This window comes from Gouania willdenowi, chromosome 1 (genome assembly GCF_900634775.1).
Source record: "Gouania willdenowi chromosome 1, fGouWil2.1, whole genome shotgun sequence".
NCBI lineage: Eukaryota > Metazoa > Chordata > Actinopteri > Blenniiformes > Gobiesocidae > Gouania > Gouania willdenowi.
In genome coordinates, this window is record NC_041044.1 from 35499584 (window position 1) to 35524762 (window position 25179).

The 25179-nt window shown below is 38.1% G+C and overlaps 1 protein-coding gene across 2 annotated transcripts in view; it reads left to right on the forward strand.

Moving 5' to 3' along the window:
* pkd1a (polycystic kidney disease 1a) overlaps positions 1-25179 on the forward strand; it is a 128381-nt gene that overhangs the window by 73728 nt on the left and 29474 nt on the right. For both annotated transcript variants that reach the window (XM_028444780.1, XM_028444789.1), the window contains exons 27-46: positions 2612-2828; positions 5289-5448; positions 5535-5687; positions 5866-6010; positions 7314-7670; positions 7807-7895; positions 8102-8417; positions 12223-12400; positions 13366-13630; positions 13732-13927; positions 15206-15376; positions 15467-15610; positions 16412-16622; positions 17439-17565; positions 17655-17765; positions 17861-17910; positions 21244-21458; positions 22496-22574; positions 22694-22809; positions 23583-23785. In XM_028444780.1, coding sequence (XP_028300581.1) covers positions 2612-2828; positions 5289-5448; positions 5535-5687; positions 5866-6010; positions 7314-7670; positions 7807-7895; positions 8102-8417; positions 12223-12400; positions 13366-13630; positions 13732-13927; positions 15206-15376; positions 15467-15610; positions 16412-16622; positions 17439-17565; positions 17655-17765; positions 17861-17910; positions 21244-21458; positions 22496-22574; positions 22694-22809; positions 23583-23785 — 3503 coding nt within the window. The remainder of the gene's footprint in view (positions 1-2611; positions 2829-5288; positions 5449-5534; positions 5688-5865; positions 6011-7313; positions 7671-7806; positions 7896-8101; positions 8418-12222; positions 12401-13365; positions 13631-13731; positions 13928-15205; positions 15377-15466; positions 15611-16411; positions 16623-17438; positions 17566-17654; positions 17766-17860; positions 17911-21243; positions 21459-22495; positions 22575-22693; positions 22810-23582; positions 23786-25179) is intronic.

Below are 25179 nucleotides of genomic sequence, written 5' to 3' on the forward strand. Positions count from 1 at the left end.
TTATATGTTTTTTGTATCATTTTGTTTATTTGGAGGCTGCACACATTTATGCTGCGTTCACACCAGTGCAAACGCGGGCAAAAGCTTCCGCAGGATCAAAAAAAAATTTCCCCATATTCGCTTCATATGCGTATCTGAAGCTATCAAAGCGACGCCAACCAGATTTCCTTTCTTTTCACCATCAACTATGGAGGACCCCAGTAAAATCGATGCTCCGTATTTTTTGTGGAAGCTGAAGAGCCGTCACAATGCTTGATGCCGGCGTTCCTGGATTCACCAGGTTAACCAACGCCGCATCCAACTCTGTGAGTTTCACTGTTTTTTTCAGGGGCTGCGCCAAATCACTCCTGGTCTGGTCCCAGTAAAAAAAAAAAACTGGCAATGTCGTAGATTTCTGGGTGGTCACACACTGCCACGATTATTTTCTCCTCCATGCTGAAATGGGTGAGAAGACCAATGTCCGTGTTGATGGCCTGACGTCATTGTCAACAAGGATTCTGATTGGCTTTCTTGCCTGTGCGTCACACGAAACATTTGCTGGAGTTCAATATTTTCAACTCAGGCGAATGACGAATGTCATTGAAAATCGGGAGTGTGCATGGCGCGGCCAACTCTCTCGCCACACAGATCAAACCGCGTCTTCAGGAGAAGAGTTTGCCTCTTACTGCGTCTATTCAATTGACTTGATATGTAATCTGGTCGTGCAAACATTTTGTGACGCGTCCGGTGTGAACGCAGCATTAGACCGAGGCCACCAGTTGTCTGTCATGATGTCATCACACTTGAGGTTGTTAGGGCTTTGTTTGAGCATTGTTTCGCAAATATTTGAGCAGTCTGAATTTTTTTTACATCCATGGAAATGTTTGAATTAAGGATGTAAGAATTAATTGTAAAGCAATTAAAAATCGATTCATAGGTATCATGGTTCACATCAATGCTCTGAAAATTTAATTGCAGTACTTTTTTAAACAGCAGAGGGCGCTATCTATTTATCCTTCTCGTCCAAAAGTGGAGGCGGCGGGCGGTACTGCTACTACTTTCTACTCTTAAACATGTTCCTAAATGATTCCTTAACCCTTTAGCACCGAAAGAATATCTGTAATATTACGTGAATATCTGTAAAAGTCACATTTTTCTCTTCTTCACTGCAAGGATATCTGCATGCCAACCGACCACTGGGTTACCAGCGCCCTCTGACGTAAATACAGTGCAGACTGTTTTTTTTTTTTTTTTTTTAAAGTCCAGTTGTTAAGGCACAAAATACATTTTCAGTTGCACTTTTAAAAAGAAAAAGAACTATTATGCAGTTTTGCATTGTTTACTATAGAACCAGAATTTAAATTAATAGGCTTCTTCATTTGTATTTTTCCTTTATTTATTTCATTCAAGATTTATTTTTAGTTAAATTGCATTGTTTTGAATAGTTTATCAAGGCATTCTTTTGACAATGAAAATTAAAAGGAAAATAGTACAGTATTTTCTAGTTTTTTTCCCCCAAAAAATAAAGGAATATTTTTCAGTCATTATTTGTCTACAGTCCCATTTTGTAAAATAAATCGTGAGAGAATCGTATCGTGAACCCAGTATTGTGAATCGAATTGTATCGGGGGTTGAGTGAATCGTTACATCCCTAGTTTGAATTCAACTCACTGGTTAAGAGATAATTAGTGAGGATGCAGGTCAGGAGGGTTCCTCACGATTGTTATCCGTTTTTTTCTTCCGTCTATGTTAACTCCTCCTACACCGTTTATCCGATTTTGACAAATAAGCTATCAAAAAATTCTGAATGTTCCAAAGATTTATGCTATCACTTTTATGATTTGTAACTTTTAAAATTTTTGACTTAATAAATGTTTTCTTTCCCATTCATTTCTATTGGAAATTTCAGCTTTTTCAACTTTCAAGGCCTTCATCCCCAGCCATTCTTCAAATGATTTTGACCATTCAACCTTTAACATGTTCAGCTACTGCCGTCAACTATTTCACAATTTCAACCTATTTCAACTTTTTCAACCAATTTCAAGTTTTTCAACCCATTTCAACTTTTTTCAACTATTTCATCCTTTTTCATCTTTTTCAAACCATTTCAACTTTTTCAACCTTTTCAACCGATTTCAAGTTTTTTCAACCCATTTCAGCCTTTTTCAACTATTTAATCCTATTTCAACTTTTTCAACCAATTTCCCCATTTCAAACTTTTTCAAACCCATTTTAACCTTTTTTCAACTTTCTTTTAACTTTTTCAACCCATTTCAACTTTTTTCTACTTTTTCAACCTTATTGCTAATAATCAGCTAATGCTAGGTTAATGCTTAACTAATGCTAGGTTAATGTTATTGCTAGACTGATGCTAATGATAGGTGAATGCTAGACTAATGATAATGTTAGGCTAATGCTATTGCTTGGATAATGCTAATGCTAGTCAATGCTAATGCTAAGCTAATACAGTGGGATGCAGGCCAGCACCTGCATCCTCACTTGCATTTTCTTCAGGAAATGTAAATATTCTAGTTAAATGAGTAGCCGTTAGTTGCAGCAGTGTTTTCTTCCTGGTCCTCATCATGTTCACGTTTCTCCCACTCTTCTTCTCTTCTCTCTGATCCTCCTGTAGGGTACAGTGACCTTGGCGTCTCAGACACTCCGTTGCTCTACAGTCTGCTGGTGACACGCTGCAGAGATGACTACTGTGAGGACTTCTGCATCTACAAAGGCAGCAGTCCAGAGCACTCAGCTTTTCTGCCTCCAGGCTTTGGTGTTGCTAACCATCGTGTAGCTGTTTCCATCACAGTGGAGGATCACCAGGGAGCGGCCATCCTAGGGCAAAACAAGTAATCCTAATTCATTCACTATTTAAACCAGGGCTGGGCGATATGGACCAAAATTCATATCTCAATATTTTTTCTCAAAATGACCATATATAATATAAATCTTGATATTTTTAAATATATGAAGTCTTACCAGGAAGAAAATTCTGGGTAAAATTCGCTGATGCAAAATGCCACACAGGCACATTTATTAACAAACTGCACGATATGAGCCACTTTTGGCTTGTTCTTCTATGAGGGACAGCACATGTGAGTGAGTTCTGTAGTGTGGCTTGTTTTGGGTAAGGTCTGGGTTAGCACGCACTCAGAAATCTTTCTAACTGAGCTTTTCATGCTGTTCTGAGAAGTAGTGAAAACAGCAACTCCTAAAATTTGTGTAAAATATGTTTAATAAATAAACATATTGTTCTGGATCAGTGGTTCTCAAACTTTTTTGGCTCGCATACCCCCTTTCTCTTATTTCTGAATCTAAGTACCCCCTTTGTCTGACTACAACATTTTGCTGAGAACACTATTTAAAAACAGCTACAGACCATAATGATGGAATGAATAGATTTATTTCTATAGTTTTTATCATTTTGGGTCATCTACCGCCTTGCATTTTCAGTTCTAATCATGATCATTTGTAACATAAATTGGTGTATCTTTGGTGTCATTTTGTGTGTTTTTTGTGTAATTTTGGGTATTTTATTGTTGTTTGTCTTTTCTAGCACATTTTTGTGCTTTTGTTGTAATTTTTGTGTGTTGTTGGTATTATTTAAATTATTATTTCTCAGTGTGTTTTGATGCTGTTTGGTTTTGCTTTTTCTTTTGTCATTTTGTATGTTTCTCTGTTATTTTTGTGTATTTTGTAGTGATCTTGTGTATTTTTCTCTCATTTAGTGTGTCTTTGTTGTCGTTTAGTGTGTTGCTGGTATTAGTATTTTTATCTCCTAAATCTCATAAAACCCAATATTTTTTAATGCTTTCATTTGTTAATTTTCCACTTTATTTCTCTCAAGCACCCCCTATAGTGCCATCGCGTACCCCTATTTGAGAAACACTGTTCTAGACAATATTGTAATTTTCTCTATCGCTAAAATAGAAATGTTGATATATTGCCCAGCCCTAATTTAGATGTCACTGTATGGAATTGACTGTTTGATTTGCTAATAACCTGAACTGATAAAGTGAAATGAAAATACAACAGTTGACACTAGCATAACACTGTGTTTGGCAAATATTTTATGTATTTTTACTCAAGTTTATAATAGATTGAATAAGATTCAGTCTGTTAGGGTTTTCTATGTGATGCACCCTTATTGTCACCTCCAAAGGCTCTTGCTTCTCTTTTATGTTCCCTACGCTCACAGCCTCCTGAAGGTTCCTTTTGATGACTATAAAAATACATGACGTGACAAACCTTGAAGCACACCATTCATTCATTTTTCGGTTACTATTTCAGCCTTTGTTAGACGAAGGCTAAATTCCCTCACTGCCACGAATGTTTAAAAATGCAACATTACGTCGTCACCGACAACGGTCACAATTCAATTCTTGGGGAAATTGTGTGACGTTTGGCAGTGAAGGACTTTGGAATGTGCTCACATGAAGTCCAGCAGCTACAACAGTAAAGCTGAATATTTGTGTTGTGTATGGGAAATGGCTAGATCAGGTATTTGAGTTCTGAGTTATTGATTGTGTATATTCAAAGACCCTAACCCAGTGTTTTTCAACCTTGGGGTCGGGACGCCATGTTTGGTCGCCTGGAATGTCTAGTAATTGGTTAAAAAAAACATAAAATTTCCCTCTCTCTTGGACTTTGGTCATCTTTCTCTTTCCCTCATGTGTGACGATTATGTCAAAGCAAAGCTGCAACTTTTTTTCTTTAATTTTTTTTTTTCTTTTACTTTGTCTGCACATGCTGTCGAAGGTCAACACTACAAGAAGTGCAATCTTTTTGAGACAGAAATACATTTTTGTTATTGCATAATTGTGACCATCACCATGCCTCCCTAAGGAAGGGTAAGAAAGGAAAATATAAAAAGAGAGGGCAGTGTTACATCAGGCAAGGGGGGAGGAAACACGGAAGAGGAAGTCATGGTAGGAAAATGGGCAGGGAGTGGAAGAGTTGACTGTTTTAAGGTGAGAGTGAAATGCATCTTTAATAATTCCATATGTGAATACAATTACCGTAATGGCATGATACTGGCTGTAAAGAGCAACTATTTAGCTTTCAGAAACTGGTGGAATTTCTTAGATAAAGCAAATAGTTACTGTGTTTTAAACTAACGTGTTCCCCGAGATGCGTTCAAGGTCCCTGGGAAACCTGGACAAACTGATTAATTTATAAAATATCCCTGAGTAAATCCGGACGTATAGTGACCCTAATGTTGGCATCACAGATGGCGAAAAAGGTTGGGAACCTCTGCCCTAACCCCAGTATCTAACAATAGCGCTATTTGTTTTGTGTTTTTTGTCCAGGACCATTAAAGTGGTGCTGCCAGATCCGCCCCCTGAGTTCAGCAGCCTTGCCCATTGGCTGTCTGAGCTGACAGACAGCAGTCTGAAAAAGCTGCTGGAGCAGGGCAGCTCACAGAGGGTCCGAGAGCTGTCGCTGGCTCTCATCACGGTTCTAAATGAGGTCGGAGAACGCTCCTCTGCCAACACCCTCAACTGTGAGTTACTCACCAGCTCAAGTGTGCTTATGGGGATGTTTTCTATTTTCAGTATGAGCAGACAAAGCAGTCACAACGAGTGTCTCGAAAAGAGCGCAATTATCGAGTTAGAGTTCGCAGCAACATCACTCAAGCTCTGACTGCGTTGGATTTGACCACCGTGAGCGACATCCAGCAGACGTCCGCTGCTCTTGCTCAGTGCACGGTGAGTGGGAAAAACTGGGAGAGCGCTAAAGTGTGTTGAGACAAACTGTTAGTGTGTGTTTTAATGTGTGTGTGTGTGTGTGTGTGTGTGTGTGTGTGTGTGTGTGTGTGTGTGTGTGTGTGTGTGTGTGTGTGTGTGTGTGTGTGTGTGTGTGTGTGTGAATATGTGGGACTACCAGGCGGTGAGTCGGGAGTTTATCTGTGAGGAGTGTCAGAACAGCACCCTGAACAAATTGGAGTCCATGTTGGAGATCCTTCAGACCGACACCAAGCAAGGCACAGTCACCCCAACGGAGATTGCCGACAACATCCTGAACATCATGGGTAAGAAAAAGCAACACCACATAATGTCACTGGAATTTGACCTTAAAGTCTTGGAGGTGTTTCAAATAGCTGTAGTTTAGGTAATTGGAGGATGCTCTCGTGTCATATGCTTTGTAATAAGATGGTGTAAGACGCCAAATTCAGCCCTTTGGAGCATTCAATCCAGCCCGTGGGAGAAAGTTAAAAATTACAGAGAAAACATGAATCATTGTGTAAACGAAATTCAACACCCCCGGTGCTTATATTGCATGATTGCATAAGGCTTTGCAATTAATCAAAATTAGATGATTACAAAAATAACATATTCGAGAACAAACAATTATTTAAAAAAAAAAATGTAATCATGCATACAGTATGTTTCATTTGCTAAATAAAACAAATTTCCACAATTTAGGATATCTACAATGAATAAAGCTTGAAAAAACTATTATTAATACTAACTGAGTTGTTTAATGCACGTTCATGCAAACACCTCTCAAAGCTAAAGCTAGCCTGCAGGCCAACACGAGGAAACATGGCACAAGAAACGCAGCAAAAATGCTTGGTAAACAAACAAGACAAGTCAAATTCTCTTATATGGGATTTTAGTGTTTGAAGGATTTTATTTATGTTCAAAGAATATATTTTACAATGTTTTGTACAAAAAATCAATATCTTTTTGGTTGACAAATAATTGTTTGAATAATTGTCATTTCTATTATGACTAAAAAATAATCGTGATTATAATTTTTTCTATAATCAAGCATGCCTATGATGGCAGTCATTTTTAAAAGTGAAACTGTTGAAAAAACTCAACATTCTTACAAAATCTTTAATTTTTTCTCAAATTTTATTACATTACATTTCCTGTCATAAAATAGAAATTGATCACAATACAATAAATCTCGTAAATTTAAAGTGAAGAACCTGTTGGGACTGATGTCTATCGCTTATTGCTTGGATATTGTCAGTTTCTTACATATTTAGTATTTCATTGATACGTAGAAGTGCAAACTAGGGCACAATAATGTTGAAATTACTCGTTTTCCAGCATAAAATCTGTGGCCCTCTGGAGATCAAACTGCTCCGTATTTTGCCCCTGAACTAAAATGAGTTTGACACCCCTGGCATAAGAGCATTGAAAAATGTTATAATAAACAGTGACGTGCAGTCAGGGGAGACAGAGCCTCACCTGTCATCATGGCATGTAAAATGCTAACAACTACAAGAGAAAGATCATCTGTCCACTGTCTTTAAATAAAGTCTTTTTAACTGACTTAAGAAATCTAAACTCATAATTTCATATCTTTCTTTATCCTTCCAGGTGATCTGATCCATCAGGTCAGCCAGTCTGCATCCCACTCCTTTTACCTCCAGCCTGCCTACGTGGATTCACCCTCGACCCTGTCCACGTCCTCTTCCTCACCGTCCTCCTCTTCGTCTTCCTTTGATGAAGAGCACGGGAACGCACCGATTGATGCCCTGCCCTCATCCATGGAGATGCACCCACTGCGTGTGGCAGCCAAAGCATACAGCCTGTCATCGGTGCTCATGCTGATCCTCATGCATGCCCGCGTGCTCAACGAGGAGCCACTCATACTCAGAGGAGCTGAGATCGCTGCCACCGGGAAACTGGCAGACCCCCAGAGTCTACTCTGCTACCATGGCAACCACAGCCCAGGTTCATTGCCTCATAAAGTGACATAAGAAGTGTTTTTAAGAAACATTTTCAATCATGGATGGGACTGCAGAGAAAGAGTTTGACAGTTAATAACGCTTTTCTCTTCTTTGTTTTTCTTCTTCTATACAATCTGCAGAATGCCAGCGATTCTCCATCCCCCGGGCTCTCAACCAAAGTATTGGCAGAGCTGCTGCAGGAAACAGCATCATGCAGCTCCTTTTTCAGGTAGGTGGTCATTACCGGTCAGATCTGATGGATACTAAGCTGAATTCAAAACTGGTCATCAAGTAATATTTCCTAAAGGCCACAAAGAACTTGACTAAAGCCGGAGCTGTGCTTGTACCACAACCCTCAGCATCAGTGAATAAATCCTTAATATAACATTCTTCATTCACTCATTTTTGATGCTTCCTTCTTATTCCTCGGCCCAGGTGGAATCCAATCCATTCCCCTTCAACTACGTGGCCAACTACACTGTCTCTACTGAGGTGGCGTCAATGGAGTTTCGCACTGAGAATGGCACGCAGATCCCCATCTCTGGCCTGGATGACAGTCAAGCCATCACCGTCGCCATTAACAATGGCAGTAGTGTTGAAGTGGGCGAGGAGGTTTCTGGCAGTAGGGGAATCCCCACAGCTGGACCTGTGAACATCAGTCACTGCGACTCCATCATTGTCCGGGTCAGCACTGGGAACAGCAACAGACAGGCTGGGCTGTTCGTGCAGCTCAACTTCACGTCTATGGACGGTAAAGCTTCATGTTTCACACACTAACTTACACACATAGGAACTTATTTACTAAAGGTCTGCACGCGTACAAGCGTTTGCATTGGGTACTGGTGCATCTATATCACACAGCACAATTAGCCTAGTGGCTAGCCTCTATTTGTCTGTTTATAATGTAAATCAAAAGTCAGCGCTGAATGACCTCCCCGTATCTTTAAGGTCTGTGTTCGGGAACACTGTGATTCCCTGGTGACGTCCGATAGTCAAAAATACGTAATAAGACAAAAGCAGTGGGCCGAGCTTAGACAATGTTCCTGCTTACAGAACTGCTCTATGTGAAGAAAATGTGCTGAAAACATTAAGGATAAAAATGACCTAAATTTGACCAAGGCTATGTTCATACTACGGGTCTTAAACGGGCAGTATTATATAAAATTCACTTTCTAATGGTTTTGCTACAGTGTTATACATTCCTTTAGCCTCATTCAGAGGGTGAAAATTGAAAAAGTTATGTTTCTTCCCTCCCTTGTTATTCCACATTTTATAAAAAGTCAGCTTTAAACGGCCGAGTTGGATTTTTCTCGCCATGTGACGTCACAACGCGGAAGCTCTAACTCCTGACAATCCTGGCTCTTCCTACCCTATAAGAATGTGAGCTCCTACCTCCCAAACTACCTCACAACTAAAATAAACACTGTGGTTTAATATAGAATACACATTATACTTTATTGTCATATATGTAAAGCTACATACACAAAATGTGTTTTTTGCACACAGCCACGGTGTAGCGCCCAGGGCGCAGTTACAATCCGTTCCATTTTTAGTATCCGTTATATTGCCTCGTTTCGCCTTTGAGATTATCTGATGTGTTTGTGACCCAATGTGACCCTAAACAGTGGACTATCACCTTCAATGGGCCATTCCTATCATCAGTAGTGGTGAGGATGACAAAAAAGCAACGTAGCAGCTCTGGTGAGTGTTTGAAACAGCTGAAACAGCTGACTAACTCCGCTGCTGATGTGATAAACACACACCTTGGAGCAGCGTTTGCCTGACTCACAATCATAATAGCCGCTTCAATAGCCATGTGTTATACTATAATGTGGAGCCTTTTGGCTGAAAACAATAACTAGTGTGTGCATAGCAAAAGAAAATGGCTATAGTGATTAGCTATTGTGTAGAGACGGGGTCTATAGACACGCCCACTCATGCATAAGCATGAAGGCCTCAAAACAGTTCGTTTTGAGAAGTGTCATTAATCCGACTTTTCAGAGAGCTAAAACTCTGGAAAAAAGCTGAGTTTGGGAAAATAATCCTCAAATACTATGTTTTTGGGGTTCTTAGAACAAATGGAGATAAGTAAAAAATTGCATAATGCTGGACCTTTAATGCTCAATTAGGATGTTTTTGAAAAACCTAATTTTTTGTGTGCTTGTTTATATTTACACATTATTTGCGTCATGTATCAGTTTGGAGAATGCATTTTTTTTATTATCATACATTTATTTTCCTATTTTCAACATTCAAATGAACAAACAATAACAATTACACAAATGAATACAATTAAGATAAGATATATAAAAAAATAATAAAATAAACCAAATCAGTCCATGGTCACGGTTCACAGTTTGTCATTTGTGTAGCTTTTGTTCATGCCACAGTGTTGTCAGAGGTCCATGAATGGTTCCCATATCCTGTGGAAAGTGACCCTCTTAATTTTCAGGATGTAAGTTTAATTCAGAATGCTTTTAAACAGATTAAAGGAAGGTTGTCTCTGCTGATTCCAGTTTAGTAGAATGCATTTCTTTGCCATATATGATATTATGCTGATCTTCTTCTTGTTTTTGGTATCCACTGTCTTATCCAGTTCTGTACTAAAAAGGTACAGCCTGTGTTTTGTCCGGAGTATGCATTTTGATGACGTAAAGGTGGGGGAACATAGCCTTAAACTACGGTAGTATGCAATTTCATTTTAATTCTACAATTACGGCTAAATCTACAAAGGCTGAAACACTGGTTTGCAGCCACTCTGCTCTCCACATCACTTTCACTACCACATGGTGCAAATACTCTCAGTTAAACTGTCATTTACTTTTGTGCCCATTGTCATTTGCTCAGGCAATTTAAAGTAAATCACATGGAACACCTAATTTAGAGCTTTTTACCTGGGTTCTTTGTAAATCAGGCCATTGAAGTTGTAAGGTTTATCTAACATTCAGTTTTTTTTAGCCATTACCTAAGATAACTTCAATACAGGAGCTTATAGGGTAACATCACCCTTACATTGGTGAGATCATATTTGTCATTTAGGTTAAATACATTAAAAAATAACAACCTTGTTTCCTGCATTTCCTGTATTGGGGTGAATGACGTTTACAAAAGATTAAACAGAACTATTTGTCTTTAGTGATGATGAAGATAATGATGATGATGATGATGATGATGATGATGATGATGATGATGATGATGATGATGATGCCAAGTTTGACTTTGTGGTTTCATGTTTTCAAGTATGTAGTGGTGGAGAGTGAAAGAATGGTTGAAAGGGTCGAGAATGTCGAAAAGGTGTCAGGTGAGAGTGGTGGAGGCGTGCATGTAGAGCAGTTTGCTGTATGATTGTCAGGCGTGAGTGTCACATGTGAGAGACATGAATAGGTTGCAGAGATGGATGGACAAGTGCTACAGGCATGTGTGGAATAACAGGAAATGTTGAGCCATTGAGACACATGCGGGCGAGAGGGGTGAACATGGGGGATGTAAGAAAGCGACTGGGCGTGAAGTTTATAAGGTGGAAGATTGAGAAGCGAGTGCTGGAGCGAGTGGGTCATGTAATGCGAATGGGTAATGACAGACTGGCGAAAGCAATGGCGTTAGGTTGGTATACTAAGTTGGAGGGATGCGAGAAGAAGAAGGAAGGGCGAAAGAAGAAAACAATGCTGTATATTGGAAGAGAATGATGAATGAGGCGGGTTTTGACTGGACTGATGTCAAGAGGTTGTGCGGTGACAGGAAGAAATGAAAGGGTATGGTGGGGGAGAGAATGGAGTATTTGTACAAATAGGAGTGCCAGAAAGGACACGAGTATGTGTGGGGTGACAGTGAACTTAGAATGAAAAGGAATGAGAGGAGAGTGATTGACTTAGTATGTACTGCAGGTATGAGGGGTGTGGGAAGGTCTGAGGAGAAAGTGAGATTTGAGTGTGGGATATGTGGAATGAGTGTGGAAACATAAGGTGCGAGAGTGATTCATGAACGGTCATGTACGGGGGGTGAGAGGGCGGTGGATGGGAGGAGACAGTGTGGAAGGTGTTTAGTGTGGATAACTTATGGAAACTATGTGAGACCTAGAAGAAGAGTAAATGGCCTTCGGGTGGGGGTGGAGCAGAGGTGGGTGAAGGGGAGAATGGGGGTGGTGAGGTTGGTGGAATGAGAGTGAGAGGGAGGACTTCCGTGTGCCTGGGGTGCCAGAGGGAGTTTTCGGTTGCCAACATGATGAGGCACCAGAGGAGCTGTATGGCGTGGGACCCTGAGGGGAGCAAGTCCCTGACGGGGAGTGACGGTCCAAAATGGAATGAAAATGGAATTTGTGGTTTCATGTCTTAACATATGTTTGTACATGTCTTTCCAGATTTCACTTTTTCGCAAGGTACTCCAGTTTCCCTCTGCAGGCCAAAATACCATTTTTTTTTTAAGTTGGCCATATATTCACCTTTAAAAAAATGCCTTAATATTGATCCCAATCAGCTCCCCTGTCATTGCTTTATTACATTTTCCATTTGTACTTAGAAAGTGATGTTAATCAACTTTTTGTTTTCTTCCTTCTCTAGATGCAAAAGAAAAGGTTCATCCTGATAAAGATGATGCAGAGCCGTACATTACTGCCTACCTCCATTCTCAGGAGCAGCCAAATGAGTTTAATTGCACCGAGAGGAAACACATCACACTCGGCATGACCAGAGGGCTAAATCTTGATCACAGGAAATACACTTTCTTCCTCTCTCCAGAGTAAGGGCCATAAACTATGTGTGACAGTGTTGGATCCAATTTTGCAATGTCTGGTTCAGAAGTTCTCAAAATGTCTCAAGCTGGAGTTGGACTGATGTTACATTGTCACAATTTAAAGGGGGTCTCCTAAAATGTCTAGTAATTGATCAAATTAATCACTGAATGAAAATATAATGAAATTTGTATTATTATTTTTTATTTATTCTTTTTCAAATTAAAACAACACACAATGTTAAAAAACGTTTCTGTACTTTCATTTTCGTAAAGTAAAATTTTGTTGAAATAAAAACGCAGTATAAAGAAAAGAAGAAAAAGAAAAAAGACGTAAAAGGTACAAAAAAGAAAGAAAGAAAGAAATACAGTATGAACATTTCTGAGCTGGCACATCTTGTCACTTTGTGCACAAATCCTGGTTACACAGTATAACAAACATGATTAAAAACTAGTTTGGTAACACTTTACTTGAAGTTTTTTTACATAAAGGCTGACATTACACTGTCTTTATTATGATATGACATTTGTCATTAGCATTAATAAGGTGTCATAAAGGCTGTCATTTAGTGCCGTTCGTTACCCTAACCCCGAACCTTAACCCTAACCCCACTCGATCCCTCCACCTAACCCAAAAAATGCCAACATAGCTCCAAAGGTGTCCTTTTTAGCGGAAGGGGTCATCATTTAGTGAACGACACTTAATGACAGCCTTCATGACACCTTATTTATGCTAATGACAGATAATGACAGTGTGATGTCTGCCTTATGTATAAAACTTCAAATAAAGTGTTACCACTAATTCTAGGAGAAACATGTCTTTGGGGTCGCTACATATTTGTGATATAAAAATGGGGTCATGATCCAAAAAAGGTTGGAAACCACTGGGATACGGCCTCAGCTTCAATAAAGAGGCGTGGTAAATTCAGGCTATAGATGGATGGATGGATCTGACGTCTGTCCTGTCCCAACAGGTCCTATGACACCACTCTGGACTATTTCATCAACGTGAGCGCCCCTTGTCGACCTGAAGCTGAGCTTGTGGGCGTCCGCCTGGAGGTCGGGGTGTTTGCTTCTCTGTGTCAGTACTTCAGTGAGAGTGAGAAGCAGTGGCGGACAGACGGCATGGTGCCACTGGCTGAGACCAACTCCAGCAGGGCAGTGTGCCGCACCAGACACCTCACTGCCTTCGCTGCTGGTCTGTTTGTACCAACCAATGCCATCAGCTTCAGAGTGCCTGTAAGCATGGATTCATATTAGCGAGGGGGGAGGGGGCGTTGTGGGTGCAATCAGCACATATGGAATAAACACTTCACAGATCATTTCCTTTCCTTCCTCAGGAACGTTCCGGGGCACTGAGCCTTGTTGTGCTGCTGGTGTGTGTGATGGGTTTATTAAGTTACGTCGTGGCTGCAGCGATCCTGCACAAATTAGACCAGCTGGATCTACGCAGAGCAGGCGTGGTTCCTCTCTGTGGGCGTGACGGACTCTTCAAGTACGAGATCCAGGTTAAAACTGGCTGGAGCAGAGGAGCAGGTGAGAGGAATTCACCAGCAGATGTATCAGTGTTTTACTGAGCTATTTAAAAATCTGTGCAATGCTTAATTACATTACATGTAAACAAAAAGCACTCATATATCTTCTTTGCCAGAAATAGGCAGTTATCTTGATCAGTGATCCTGATCATGGTACCGTGTTCATTCACACTTTAAAGACTGGGGAGAAATGTTGATCCCCATTAATAACGATTGAGTAGGTTCACATTTATGGGCACTTTCATTTTTCTATTTTTTGAATTGAATATGGAATTTGGTGGGATAATTGAGGAACCAGCTCGACATAAACCATGAAGATCGGTCATTACGAACCGAGATATGATTTTTGAAATTTCGCCAATGATGAGTGATAGGGAATTTTTGATTTTTGAAACTGATCCAGAATCAGCACGTTGATCAAGATTCCCTTCAAAATTTTATGATTCTTCCATGGCGTAAGGCAGACATGGGTAACTGGCGGCCCTTTGTCTAATTTTATGCTGCCCTTAAAGTAAACGTACAAAATACACAAAACAAAAGCAAGAATAGATTAAAAAAAAGAGTAATACACAAAATTACTCCAAATAACACAAAACGACAACAGTAATACACAAAATGACTCCAATTAAAACAAAACAACAACAAAATTACTCAAAAGAATTTACAAAATTAAGGAAAATGACAACACAAAAAGACAACAAAAACACAAAAAATGACTCTGCAAACCTACAATACTTATAAACAAGCAAAACAACAACAGAATTACACAAAGTTACTCAAAAAGACACAAAATGACAACACAAATACACAATATGACTTCAAAAAACACACATTTTACAGGAAAAATACACAGAAGAACAACAGAAATACACAAAATGCAGTCATAGCAAACATACACAGAATGACAGAAAAACACACAAAATTACTATATAAACTCTTTGTTCTTTGCTGTGTTAATGCTCAGAGTGGTTATTATTCTAAATGCTGACATGAATGTTGATAATGTGGCCCTTTTATCAAACAAACTGATTTTTGTGGCCCCCACTGTGATAGAAGTTGCCCACCTGTGGTGTTAGGTCTAGGTGTTTAGTTAAAATGTTGTACCTTTGACCTAAACCTACTGACAGACAAACAAATAAATAACCTTGGCAGAGGTAACACATACATCCTCAAATCTAAAAGTGCATTTATGGTGTAAAATGTATGAGCAAAATTAACAAAATGAATGCATTAAATCAAAACACGTACAGTTTTTGTTAAAAGAGTTTTTGACCTTCAGGCACAACAGCACATGTAGGGATCAGCTTGTATGGACGTGAGAGTCGCAGTGGTCACCGTCATCTGGACAGCCAAGGAGCTTTCACACGCAATGCTCTCGACATCTTTCATATCGCCACTGATACCAACCTGGGAAGCATATGGAAATTGCGAATTTGGCACGACAACAAAGGTGAAGACACCTGAATCAGTAGATAGAAATGCACTTTAGCCAGCTAGATGTTCATCGGATTTACTGTAAACATCCTTTTTTGCTCCTCAGGCCTGTCTCCAGCGTGGATGCTACAGTACGTCTTGGTGAAAGACCTGCAAACTGGAAGTAGCTTTTACTTTCTAGTGGATGATTGGCTTTCAGTGGACAATCAGAGAACTGATGGACGTGTGGAGATGGAGGTGGAGGCTTCAGGTCAGTAACCACTACAGGGTCACCTTCAGGGTTGGGGTCAATTATGATTATAATTTTGTAATTGATAATTCATTACAATTATGGCATAATTGTAAGTGAAAAAAGCTGTTGCTCTTGTACTCAATAATAATTGAATTGTAAATGAGTTTAGATAATTCACTTTGTAATTGTAATTAGCATAGAAAGTCTGGGAAACCATCCTCCAGTTCTATGGTTTACACACATATGTAGTTAACAATTATTAAAATATGTTAAAAATCAAGTTTACATGTCTGTTCTCTTGAGAATCATTTTACTATTTAAAAAAATATAAATCTAGGGATATAATGGCAAAAAAAAGGCAAAGACGCTATACCAATTATTTCATTGATTAGGAAGCCTAACACGATAACCAAGAAATGAAAAACAAATTGGATGATAGATAATATGTTTTGTGTATTTTACTTATTTAAGACATGGATCAAAACTGACTCGTTATCATAAGAGATGCTAACAGAAAGCTAACACAAGCGGAATAAGTTTTATGGTCTTATATATTAAAGGCTCAGTAATTGTGAGTAATTGTAATTGAACTTTAGTAATTGAGAAAGTAATTGTATAAACTTTCAGGTGAAAAATAATCATTGTAATTGGAAAAAATTCTGGTCAACATAATCGTAATTGAGTTGTAATTGAACATGGATAATTGAAGATGTAATTGTAATTAAAAAATTGTAATTGACACCAACCTTGGTCATCTGATCTTTGATCAAAAAATGGCTATTTATGTGACACTGACTCGATTGTTATGGTTTATTCCAGAGGAGGCTGCGCTCATCCAGATGCCCCGCCTCCTGCAGTGTGAGCTGCAGAGGGCGCTGTGTGAGAGTCATCTGTGGCTGTCCCTGTGGGAGAGGCCCCCCAGGAGCCCTTTCACTCGCTTGCAGCGCTCCACCTGCTGCACCGTGTTACTGCAGCTGATCCTGTTGGCCAACACGCTGTGGTACAGCATTGTTGTTGATAAAAGACGCAGGTAAATAAACACAAATGTGTGTCGTGTATTCCAAATTATTTTTGTCTTGTTTTTGAATGAAGTTGTTAAGGTTTCATTTATTCAGACAGCTGTTCTTTAGGAAATCCACTTTGATCTGTTTTGACTGTCAACTGTCAGTCTTCTTCAGAGGTGTCTGCTGATCGCTTTGATGTTTCCTTTAAAGTTTCCTTGATTTCTCCATCGTAATTCCAGCAAGATTATTTTTGTCTTCTTTTTGAATAATATCTTAAGGTTTCATTTATTCAGACTGCTCCTTAGGAAATCCATTTTAATCTCCTGACGTCTGACGTGTCCTTGACTTCCATGTAGCATCAAACTTCAAAGTGGATTTTCTAATGAACAGTTGTCTGAATAAATGAAACCTTATCATATTATTCAAAAGGAAGACAAAAGGAATCTTTCTGGAATTATTACGCGGAAGTTAAGGAAACATCAAAGTGATCAACAGACACCTCTGACTGGCAGTTGACAGTCGAAACATGTCGGGAGATTAAAGTAGATTTTCTAAGGAACAGTTGTCTGAATAAATTAAAAGTTAACATATTCAAAAAGAATCTTGCTAGAATTACTACACAGAAGTCAAGGAAACTTCAAAGAAAACATCAAAGTGATCAGCAGACGTTTCTGTTGAAGACTGGCAGTTGACAGTCAAAACATGTCAGGAGATCAAAGTGGATTTCCTAAGTACGAGTTGAATAAATGAAACCTTAACATCTTATGTTGTCTTTTATGCTCTGTATTGACCTTTTGAAACTTGGGTTTTGTTTCTACTGTTTAACTGATCTTGCTTTGCAGCCCGAGGGCCGTGTCGAGGCTTTCGTCATTGGACGGAGAAACAGTGGCAGCAGGCGTGGTGAGCTGTCTCATCGTCTACCCACTCTACCTACTCATCTTCACGCTCTTCAGAATGAGCCGCAGCAAGGTAAAAAAAAAAAAAAGGAAAAACCAAACACTTAAAGATCTCAGGTCTAACATGATGTTTGTGTTTCTTGTGTTTTAATGAAACGATAGTGTGTGACTCTGGAGCAGGTGCCCTCTCAAGTGGACGAGGAGTCTGTGGAAATTGATGATTTTTTTGACAATTCCTTAGCAGGAAGTTCCTTCCTCTTTTATAATGGCGAGGTATGGCACTCACAGTGATTTAATGGTATTTCATCCGTCTTTGATTATACTGTATATTCCTGTTTTAATCCACTTGTTTCATATTTTATTGTCAGACTAACTCTGAGGAAACCAATGTGGATTTGCCCACTCCATCCACCAAAAGGTATGCACAGAAGTTTCAGCATGATCACACAAGATTCATCTTTTTTTTTTAATACCGATTAGCTCTGTTAGTTAAAAAACTTAAGTCTAAGGAAGCCTTTAAATATAAATTATTATTATTATATAACATTAATTTAGGACTTAATGTCACACCAGAGTAGAGTTTTGCGAAATAAAAAAAAACAAATTAATGCCCAAATGTTAATGTGGCGGTTGGTACTTCATGACAGTTATTAATATCAGGCTATTTCATTCTGGCTATTGTTGAATGGTGCATAAATCTGTGAATGGGTTTGGGTCCTGAATCCATCAGTGAAATGTTAGTCAGGTATGAACCCAGCAGGTCTCTCAGATCTATGGACACAGGTCAGATAGTGGAGCCCAGAGTTCACAGTAAACATGGTGATGCTGCTTTTAGTTGTTATGCTGCAAAGAAGTGAAACAAACTGCTTGTAGAGCTGAAGTCAGCATCTAATGTGAACATTTTTCAATCCAACTTAAAGTCACTCTTTTTCTCTACCGCTTATTACTGAGAGGAAGAATTGTAATCATATTGTTGATTTTATTTCATATTCGTTAAATGTTTTCTGTTGCACTTTTTAATCATGTGCCATTACATGTCATTTTAACCAACATTTCACACCCTTCTTTTTACCAATTTTTCCATGATTATTTAATAGGCACACAGTACATTTTTGTTTGATTGTATGAATACTTAATGAGATATAAACAATTTAGTGAGGGGGCTATGCTTCTTTATTTTTTTTCCATATTCAGCTTCCAATATCTCAAAAATAACACCACATAGGAAACTCAAATTTGGTATACTAATAGAGCTCCACCTACTCTCGCAGTATATACAAAAATATCTGCGATACATCCCATGTGGTGGACATGCCAGGCCCACAAATTTGGAAAAACATTTTAAGTTTGAACGTGTTAGGGCTTTCAGTATACATCTTTGCATATGCCTCAGCTCCCTGTAATTTCATCAGCTTTGAGCTATGAACATGGACTGTTCACATTAGTAGTGATTAGTCAGATATAACTGCATGTGGGAATGTAAGAAAAAAAATCTGTTTTAATTTATAGTATGAAAATGACTCTTTCTTAGGATATAAAACTCTTTTTATCCCCTGCCACAAATGTGGAAGGGAGATATAGGTTTGATCTCTGTTCGTCCGTCTGTCCGTGCGTTTGTCCGTCCGAGTTAAAGGGGACAACTTTTCTCAGAAACTGCTTAAGATAGGATAACCAAATTTGGTATGTGGCTTTGGGTATCAATACCTGAAGCCAGGTTCGAAAATGAGAAGCGCACAATTATTTTTTCGAGTTATCTTTAAAGGGGACAGCTTTTCTCAGAAACCGTTTAAAATAAGATTACTAAATTCAGTGTGTGGCTTCAGGGTGTCAATACCTTGATGGAGTTCGAAAATGAAAAGCAAGCAATTATTTTTTCCGGAGTTATTGCACTTGTGCCGTTTTTTTACTCTGTTCGAGGTATCTTCAAAGGGGGCAGCTTTTCTAAGAAAATGTTTAAGATATTTAGTCATTTTATATTCTGATGGGATATTATTTTCTTATGTATACATCTAAGTTATTAGATTTAGGACAAATTGGTGAAGGTTGTGAGTTATAATGACAACCAATTTGGCAGGGGATGTTGACGACTATGTCTTTTTGTTCTTTCTGTAACTTCTTCATTGTCGCTTGCCTTTGTGTCTGTGGAAGTAAAATAAGGACAAACAAAAATCGACACATACCCCTTCACTAAATTGTCCATATCTCAAAAAGGATTAAGCCGATCTGGCTAAAAATGTACAATGTGCCTATTTAGTAATCACAAAAGTATTTGAGATCAAAGTGCGAGGGCCATTTGCGAGATGACATGGAATGACACTCATGTAAAGCACATTGAATTGCAATACAAATAAATTTTGTCTGGAGACCTTTAACTAAAGCGGATACTGTTCTGGTTAAACCCCTTCAGTGTTGGAGCGGTGGAGGCACCAAAACAGACAGAGATAGGAGTAGTGTAGTTATTCTTTCAATACAATGAACTTAGTGTTTAAGAGTCTCGCTAATCGCCATCTAATTTGGCCGGCAGTAGTTGGTAACAATGATAAAGGAAACAGTGTTCTTTGTGTATTAGCTGCAGCCATCTCAGTCTCTCCAATAATCACAAATTCAATGAGACTCCACAATATGTTCAGGGTCTAATAATTGTTCTGTGCCTATATCACACAAATTCAGTCATGTATTTCAATTAGTGGAATACATCACCTCATATACTGTATAGGACATGTTGGTTAAACCTTTACGTTTAATGGTGTCACATGTCTATTTAATCACAATTTGTCTGAATAAGTCTTTCATCTTCTAAAATTCAGCATTTTCTTACAAACAAACCCACTAAATTCTGGAATTCAGTCTGAATTACGCAAAATCAAGGCATTTTTAAATGTAGATCCTGCTGGGAATGATATCTGTCATTTATTGCCTGGATATTGCAGGTGCCTTACATAACGCACATATCATTATCTTTGATGCTTCCCTGATTGTGATTAATGGCTCATTATGAAGAATTCGGCACAATGTTATGATGTCATCATTTTATTAAAATCTGCCGGTGAAACATCTGAAACATCTAGAACGCAGCTTTCATTCCATTACTTTAGTTTTTGGGTTTTTTTTAATCATAAGTTAAAAGATTTTATAATTTTATTCCTTTCTGCATCCATTTAGTTTATCCTTTTTTGGAGACAAGAGAAATTAGAAAATTATATCCGCTAACACCTTATCTTATTGTAATTATTTAAATCACATTGGATTACAACTGTTAGAAAAAACAACAACATTCTAATTAATTTACTGTTGTGTTAGTTTCAGAGTTGGTGTAATTAATTATGTTTTGAGGTGAAACTTGGTTAAAAAATGTATCTAATTAATTAGAGATTTTGTAATTAATTAATCTAGATTAATCGCTTGACAATATTTAACATTTGAAGCAATGTTTTTCAATTGCAATGGGTTTTTGTAAATGATTAAATCAATTTAAAACAATAAATGAGCTTAAACAACAGAATTGTGTTTATTATTATTTCCAATTTATTAATGCTTCTCAGGATTTTTTGTAAACTTTCTAAAACAAATGAGTTTACAGCACTTGGTACAGTACATTCCAGAGACGTGGAAACAGAATAGATCAATGCAACCACGTTATTTATTTTTTTAGCGTGTTGTTTTTCAGTAATTAATTCATTGTTAAAGTCCCAGCCCTAATTATTTTAGAAAGTCGATATTAAGTGGATCTTGGGTATTTGTGTTTTTGCAGCGATGAGAGTTGGTGTCATGCAGAAGAGGAGATGGAAGACGGGGATTGGCCAGAGCTGTTGAGTGACGTGTCAGGGGTGGGATGGGCGGGGCATGGAGGTGGTGTCCCCCGACTGAAGAGAGGACAAGGGAGCAGACACCTTGGAGTGGACCTGACCTTCAACCCAGAGGATGAGGAAGGAACTGAGCAGCGCAACAAGAACTTCACCTCATCAGGTAAGAGCATCAGGAAGGCTGAATAGCCAGAGGTTGCAGGTGATTAAAAGCCAAAGTCAAATATTAGAAATAATACTGAGCACTAGGGATGTAAGGATATATCCTAAATCGGCTAAAAATAAAGGTGAGAAGATAACAGCAAGGACAAAAACTGTATGCTAGTATTACTAGTAAATACAGACACATGCTCACACACACAAACATGATTTATTAAGAAAAATATGTAAATTCAAAGACAGGAACATAAGCTGCACTTTAAAAATATTTTTTCTATACATTTTTGCTCAACTTTGCATGGTGATAAATGAAGAAATGTGCAATTTATTTTGGTTTATGAGTTCAAACCATTTTTAATAAGGTTATAAGAAGAAAATATATATTTGTTGAAACAATTTAAATAAAATAACAATCTTTATATTAACAAATCTGTTTTTTTTTCTCAAAATATGACATCTTTGAATTGAAATTGAAAGGATTTAAGTATGTTCGTATTTTTAAGACCAGGCTCAAGACCCTCCGTATCAATTTTTTTTCATTTTGTGGTTGTTATCTCTTTTTTTTTAATAGTTTAGAGTTGTTATCTTTTATGTTGTTCTTACAGTTTTATGGTTTGTTTTTTATTGTTGTTTTTTATAGTTTTGTTGTTTTTTAGGATGACTATCCCAGTGCAGAGGATCCTCTGCACTGGGATAGTCTAGTCTAGCTTCAGCTGTTTTTGCTAGACTGGGGGCTCTGACTCAGCACCCTGTGCCCACGGTCTGTGTCCTGCTCCTGGTGCAGACGGCTCATTGTGATGTCTCCTTACCTAGATCTTCTGTACCCAGCCGTGTGCCATTGTCCTTATTCTGTCCTTATTATCGTGATTTGAATTGCGTCAGGGACCCAATATCGGCATTTTAACCGAATTGTTGGTTGATTGTATCCTTCCTTACACTCCTACTGTGCACATTTCAAACAAACAAGACAATAAGTGGAATATTGTATATGCATCACTGCCCTGTTGCTTTACACACAGTAAAGGTGCTTTTCCTTCACAGATGAGGAGCTGATTAAGCACATCCTGACCGATGGACAAAACTTTTTTCCCCAAGCTGATGAAAGTGAGATGGCTGACCTGTAAGGATTTCCTCTGAGCACAATAAACATCGTCTAGGGAATTACATGAATGCATTATCACAAAAAAGATTAAATGTTTGCCTTTAAAAAAAAAAAAATAATTGCCTCTTGTCTCATAGGTCGAGTATTTTTGGAGATAAAACTGAAGTGATTCTGCTTCAAAAGCTGAATGACCCTCTTCCACTGGAGTCCATCAGGAGGGACCCACCGAAATCAGCCTTTACCTCCAACACAGGTACGTACGTACACGTCCCGGTGCATGTGTTTGAAAATGTATGTATATATTCCTGAAAGTTATTACAAGCTGTGCAAAATCTAAATAGTATGATAAAAACTGGTAATGAAAACACCTGAATTTCAAAAAAACACTTAAATAGTTGTGAATTTGTAATTTTTTTTCACATTGTTTTTATTTGCAATTTATAACATACAAGCAACTTATAAATGTAAAAAGTAAAAAAAATGAAATAAAATCAAAAGTTTTTACACTTTCATGAGGAGGATTTTCATACGTTTCAATATTGAAACGTATCGCAAAAGTGCTATGGAAACACTTTTTACGCAATGACACGTCACAGGACGTGACGTACCTGGTCACATGACCACTTCTCGCTTTGTTTTTGCAACAAACTGCAATGGATACACAGTTACAGATACAAATATCATATTATTTAATGAAATGAAATGAAGAGAATAGACCTTTATTGATTCCCAGAGGGGAAATTCACACATTGCTCAACACAATAGAATAGCAGACAGTAAGAGTAAAAATAAGTACCAACATAGGATCATAGTGCAAATATACGACTGTGGGACAGACATAAATCAAGAAAAAAAATAATGATAAGAAAAAAATTAAAAGACAACAACAACGGCATAAAAACACAACAAATGTGCAAATGACAAATGAATGAATATGGTTGTAAGCCATTACTAAAGTGAATAGGCACAATCAACCCAAAGGTAAGGCTCCTGTATGTTTAATAACACCTGATGATTTCTTTCTAGTTGTGACCGACGTGTGTCGCCCCAGACGTTTCCCTCCTTGGTGTGGACGTGCTGCTCTGTGGGGCAGTTGGTTGATCATCGCTGTAGCAAGCAGCATTTCAATGTGGGCCGGTCACGGCTTCAACCAATACATGGCCATGATGTGGTTAATCTCCAACTTTGCCAGTTTCCTGTGCTCGTGCCTGCTGCTAGAACCCATGAAGGTAAATTCACCTGATAGAGACCTGTTAACAATTCTTTAAACCACGTGTCAAACTCTAATCCCGGCCTTTATAGCTCCTACATGACAGCAAAACCATGACTCACTGTCAGGACATCCAAATGCACAAATTCAATGAAACTGCACATTTTTTTCTAGGTTATACAGTTTTTCCATGCCTATATCACATGATGGCAGTCAATTTTAATCTGAATTTTTTGTAATTACTCCCAATTTGTCCAAAATCCTACAATTTTCCTCAAATTAAATAAAAATAGGTCACAAAATAAAGAAAATTAAGATCCTTCATGGACTAAAATCTGTCACTCATTGCTTGGATATTGTTGGTGCCTTACATGTTTTAAACACTATTATAGAAAGTGTAAACTAGAGCTATAGAATGATCAAATTGATCGTTTTACCACCTATAATCTGTGGCCCACTTGAGATTATTCTGGTCTATATTTGGCCCCTAAACCAAATGAGTTTGACTCCAGCTTTAAACCATATATATATATATATATATATATATATATATATATATATATATATATATATATATATATATATATATATTGTATGAATCTGTTCATTATAGTTTTTCCAGCTCTATATAAATAATATATGTTTTAAGGTTATTGTGACATTTTTTACTCCTCTGATCTTTACTCAAGTGATTCATACTCTTCATTTATTCTTCCATCTTCTAGGTTAGCTTGTCCTGTTCAGAACCAATTCATGCTGGAACATATCTGCGCCTAATAACACCTACCCTTCACTGTATTTTTAAACTCCTTATGTTCTGTGCTTTTGTACGGAGCCCCAGATATGACATGGTGAATAAAAAAATTAATTTGTGGCCACGAAATACTAATTTGTCCCCACGAATTATTAATTTGTGGCAACGAAATACTAATTTGTGGCAACTAAATACTACGCACCTGGTGGTTAGCGACTTGTTGCTGTAGCAACGGCACTTGCAGTCAAAGAGGAGCAGGTGCTGAGCTGTTAATAAGTGAGTGTATGTAGCTCTGTGTGTACAGAGGCATCACATGCACAACACCGGACTTTTCGATGCAAAGTAAACTCACCGCGGCTGTTGTAAACAGGAAATGACATGTCTTTGCATTAATGAAACAATGAGTACAATATGTCTCGTAAAAAAAAAAACACTTGAAATTTCTTCAACGGGGCGACAGGGTGCCACCCTAATTTTTTTTGAACTTTTTCAACCTATTTAAACTTTTTTCCACCAATCTAATTGCTAATATTATAGCTAGGCTAGTGCTAATGCTAGGTGAATGTTAATGCTAAGTTAATGCTATTGCTAGGATAATGCTAATGCTCGGCTATTGATCACACTAGACTAATGTTAATGCTAGGCTAATGCTATTGCTA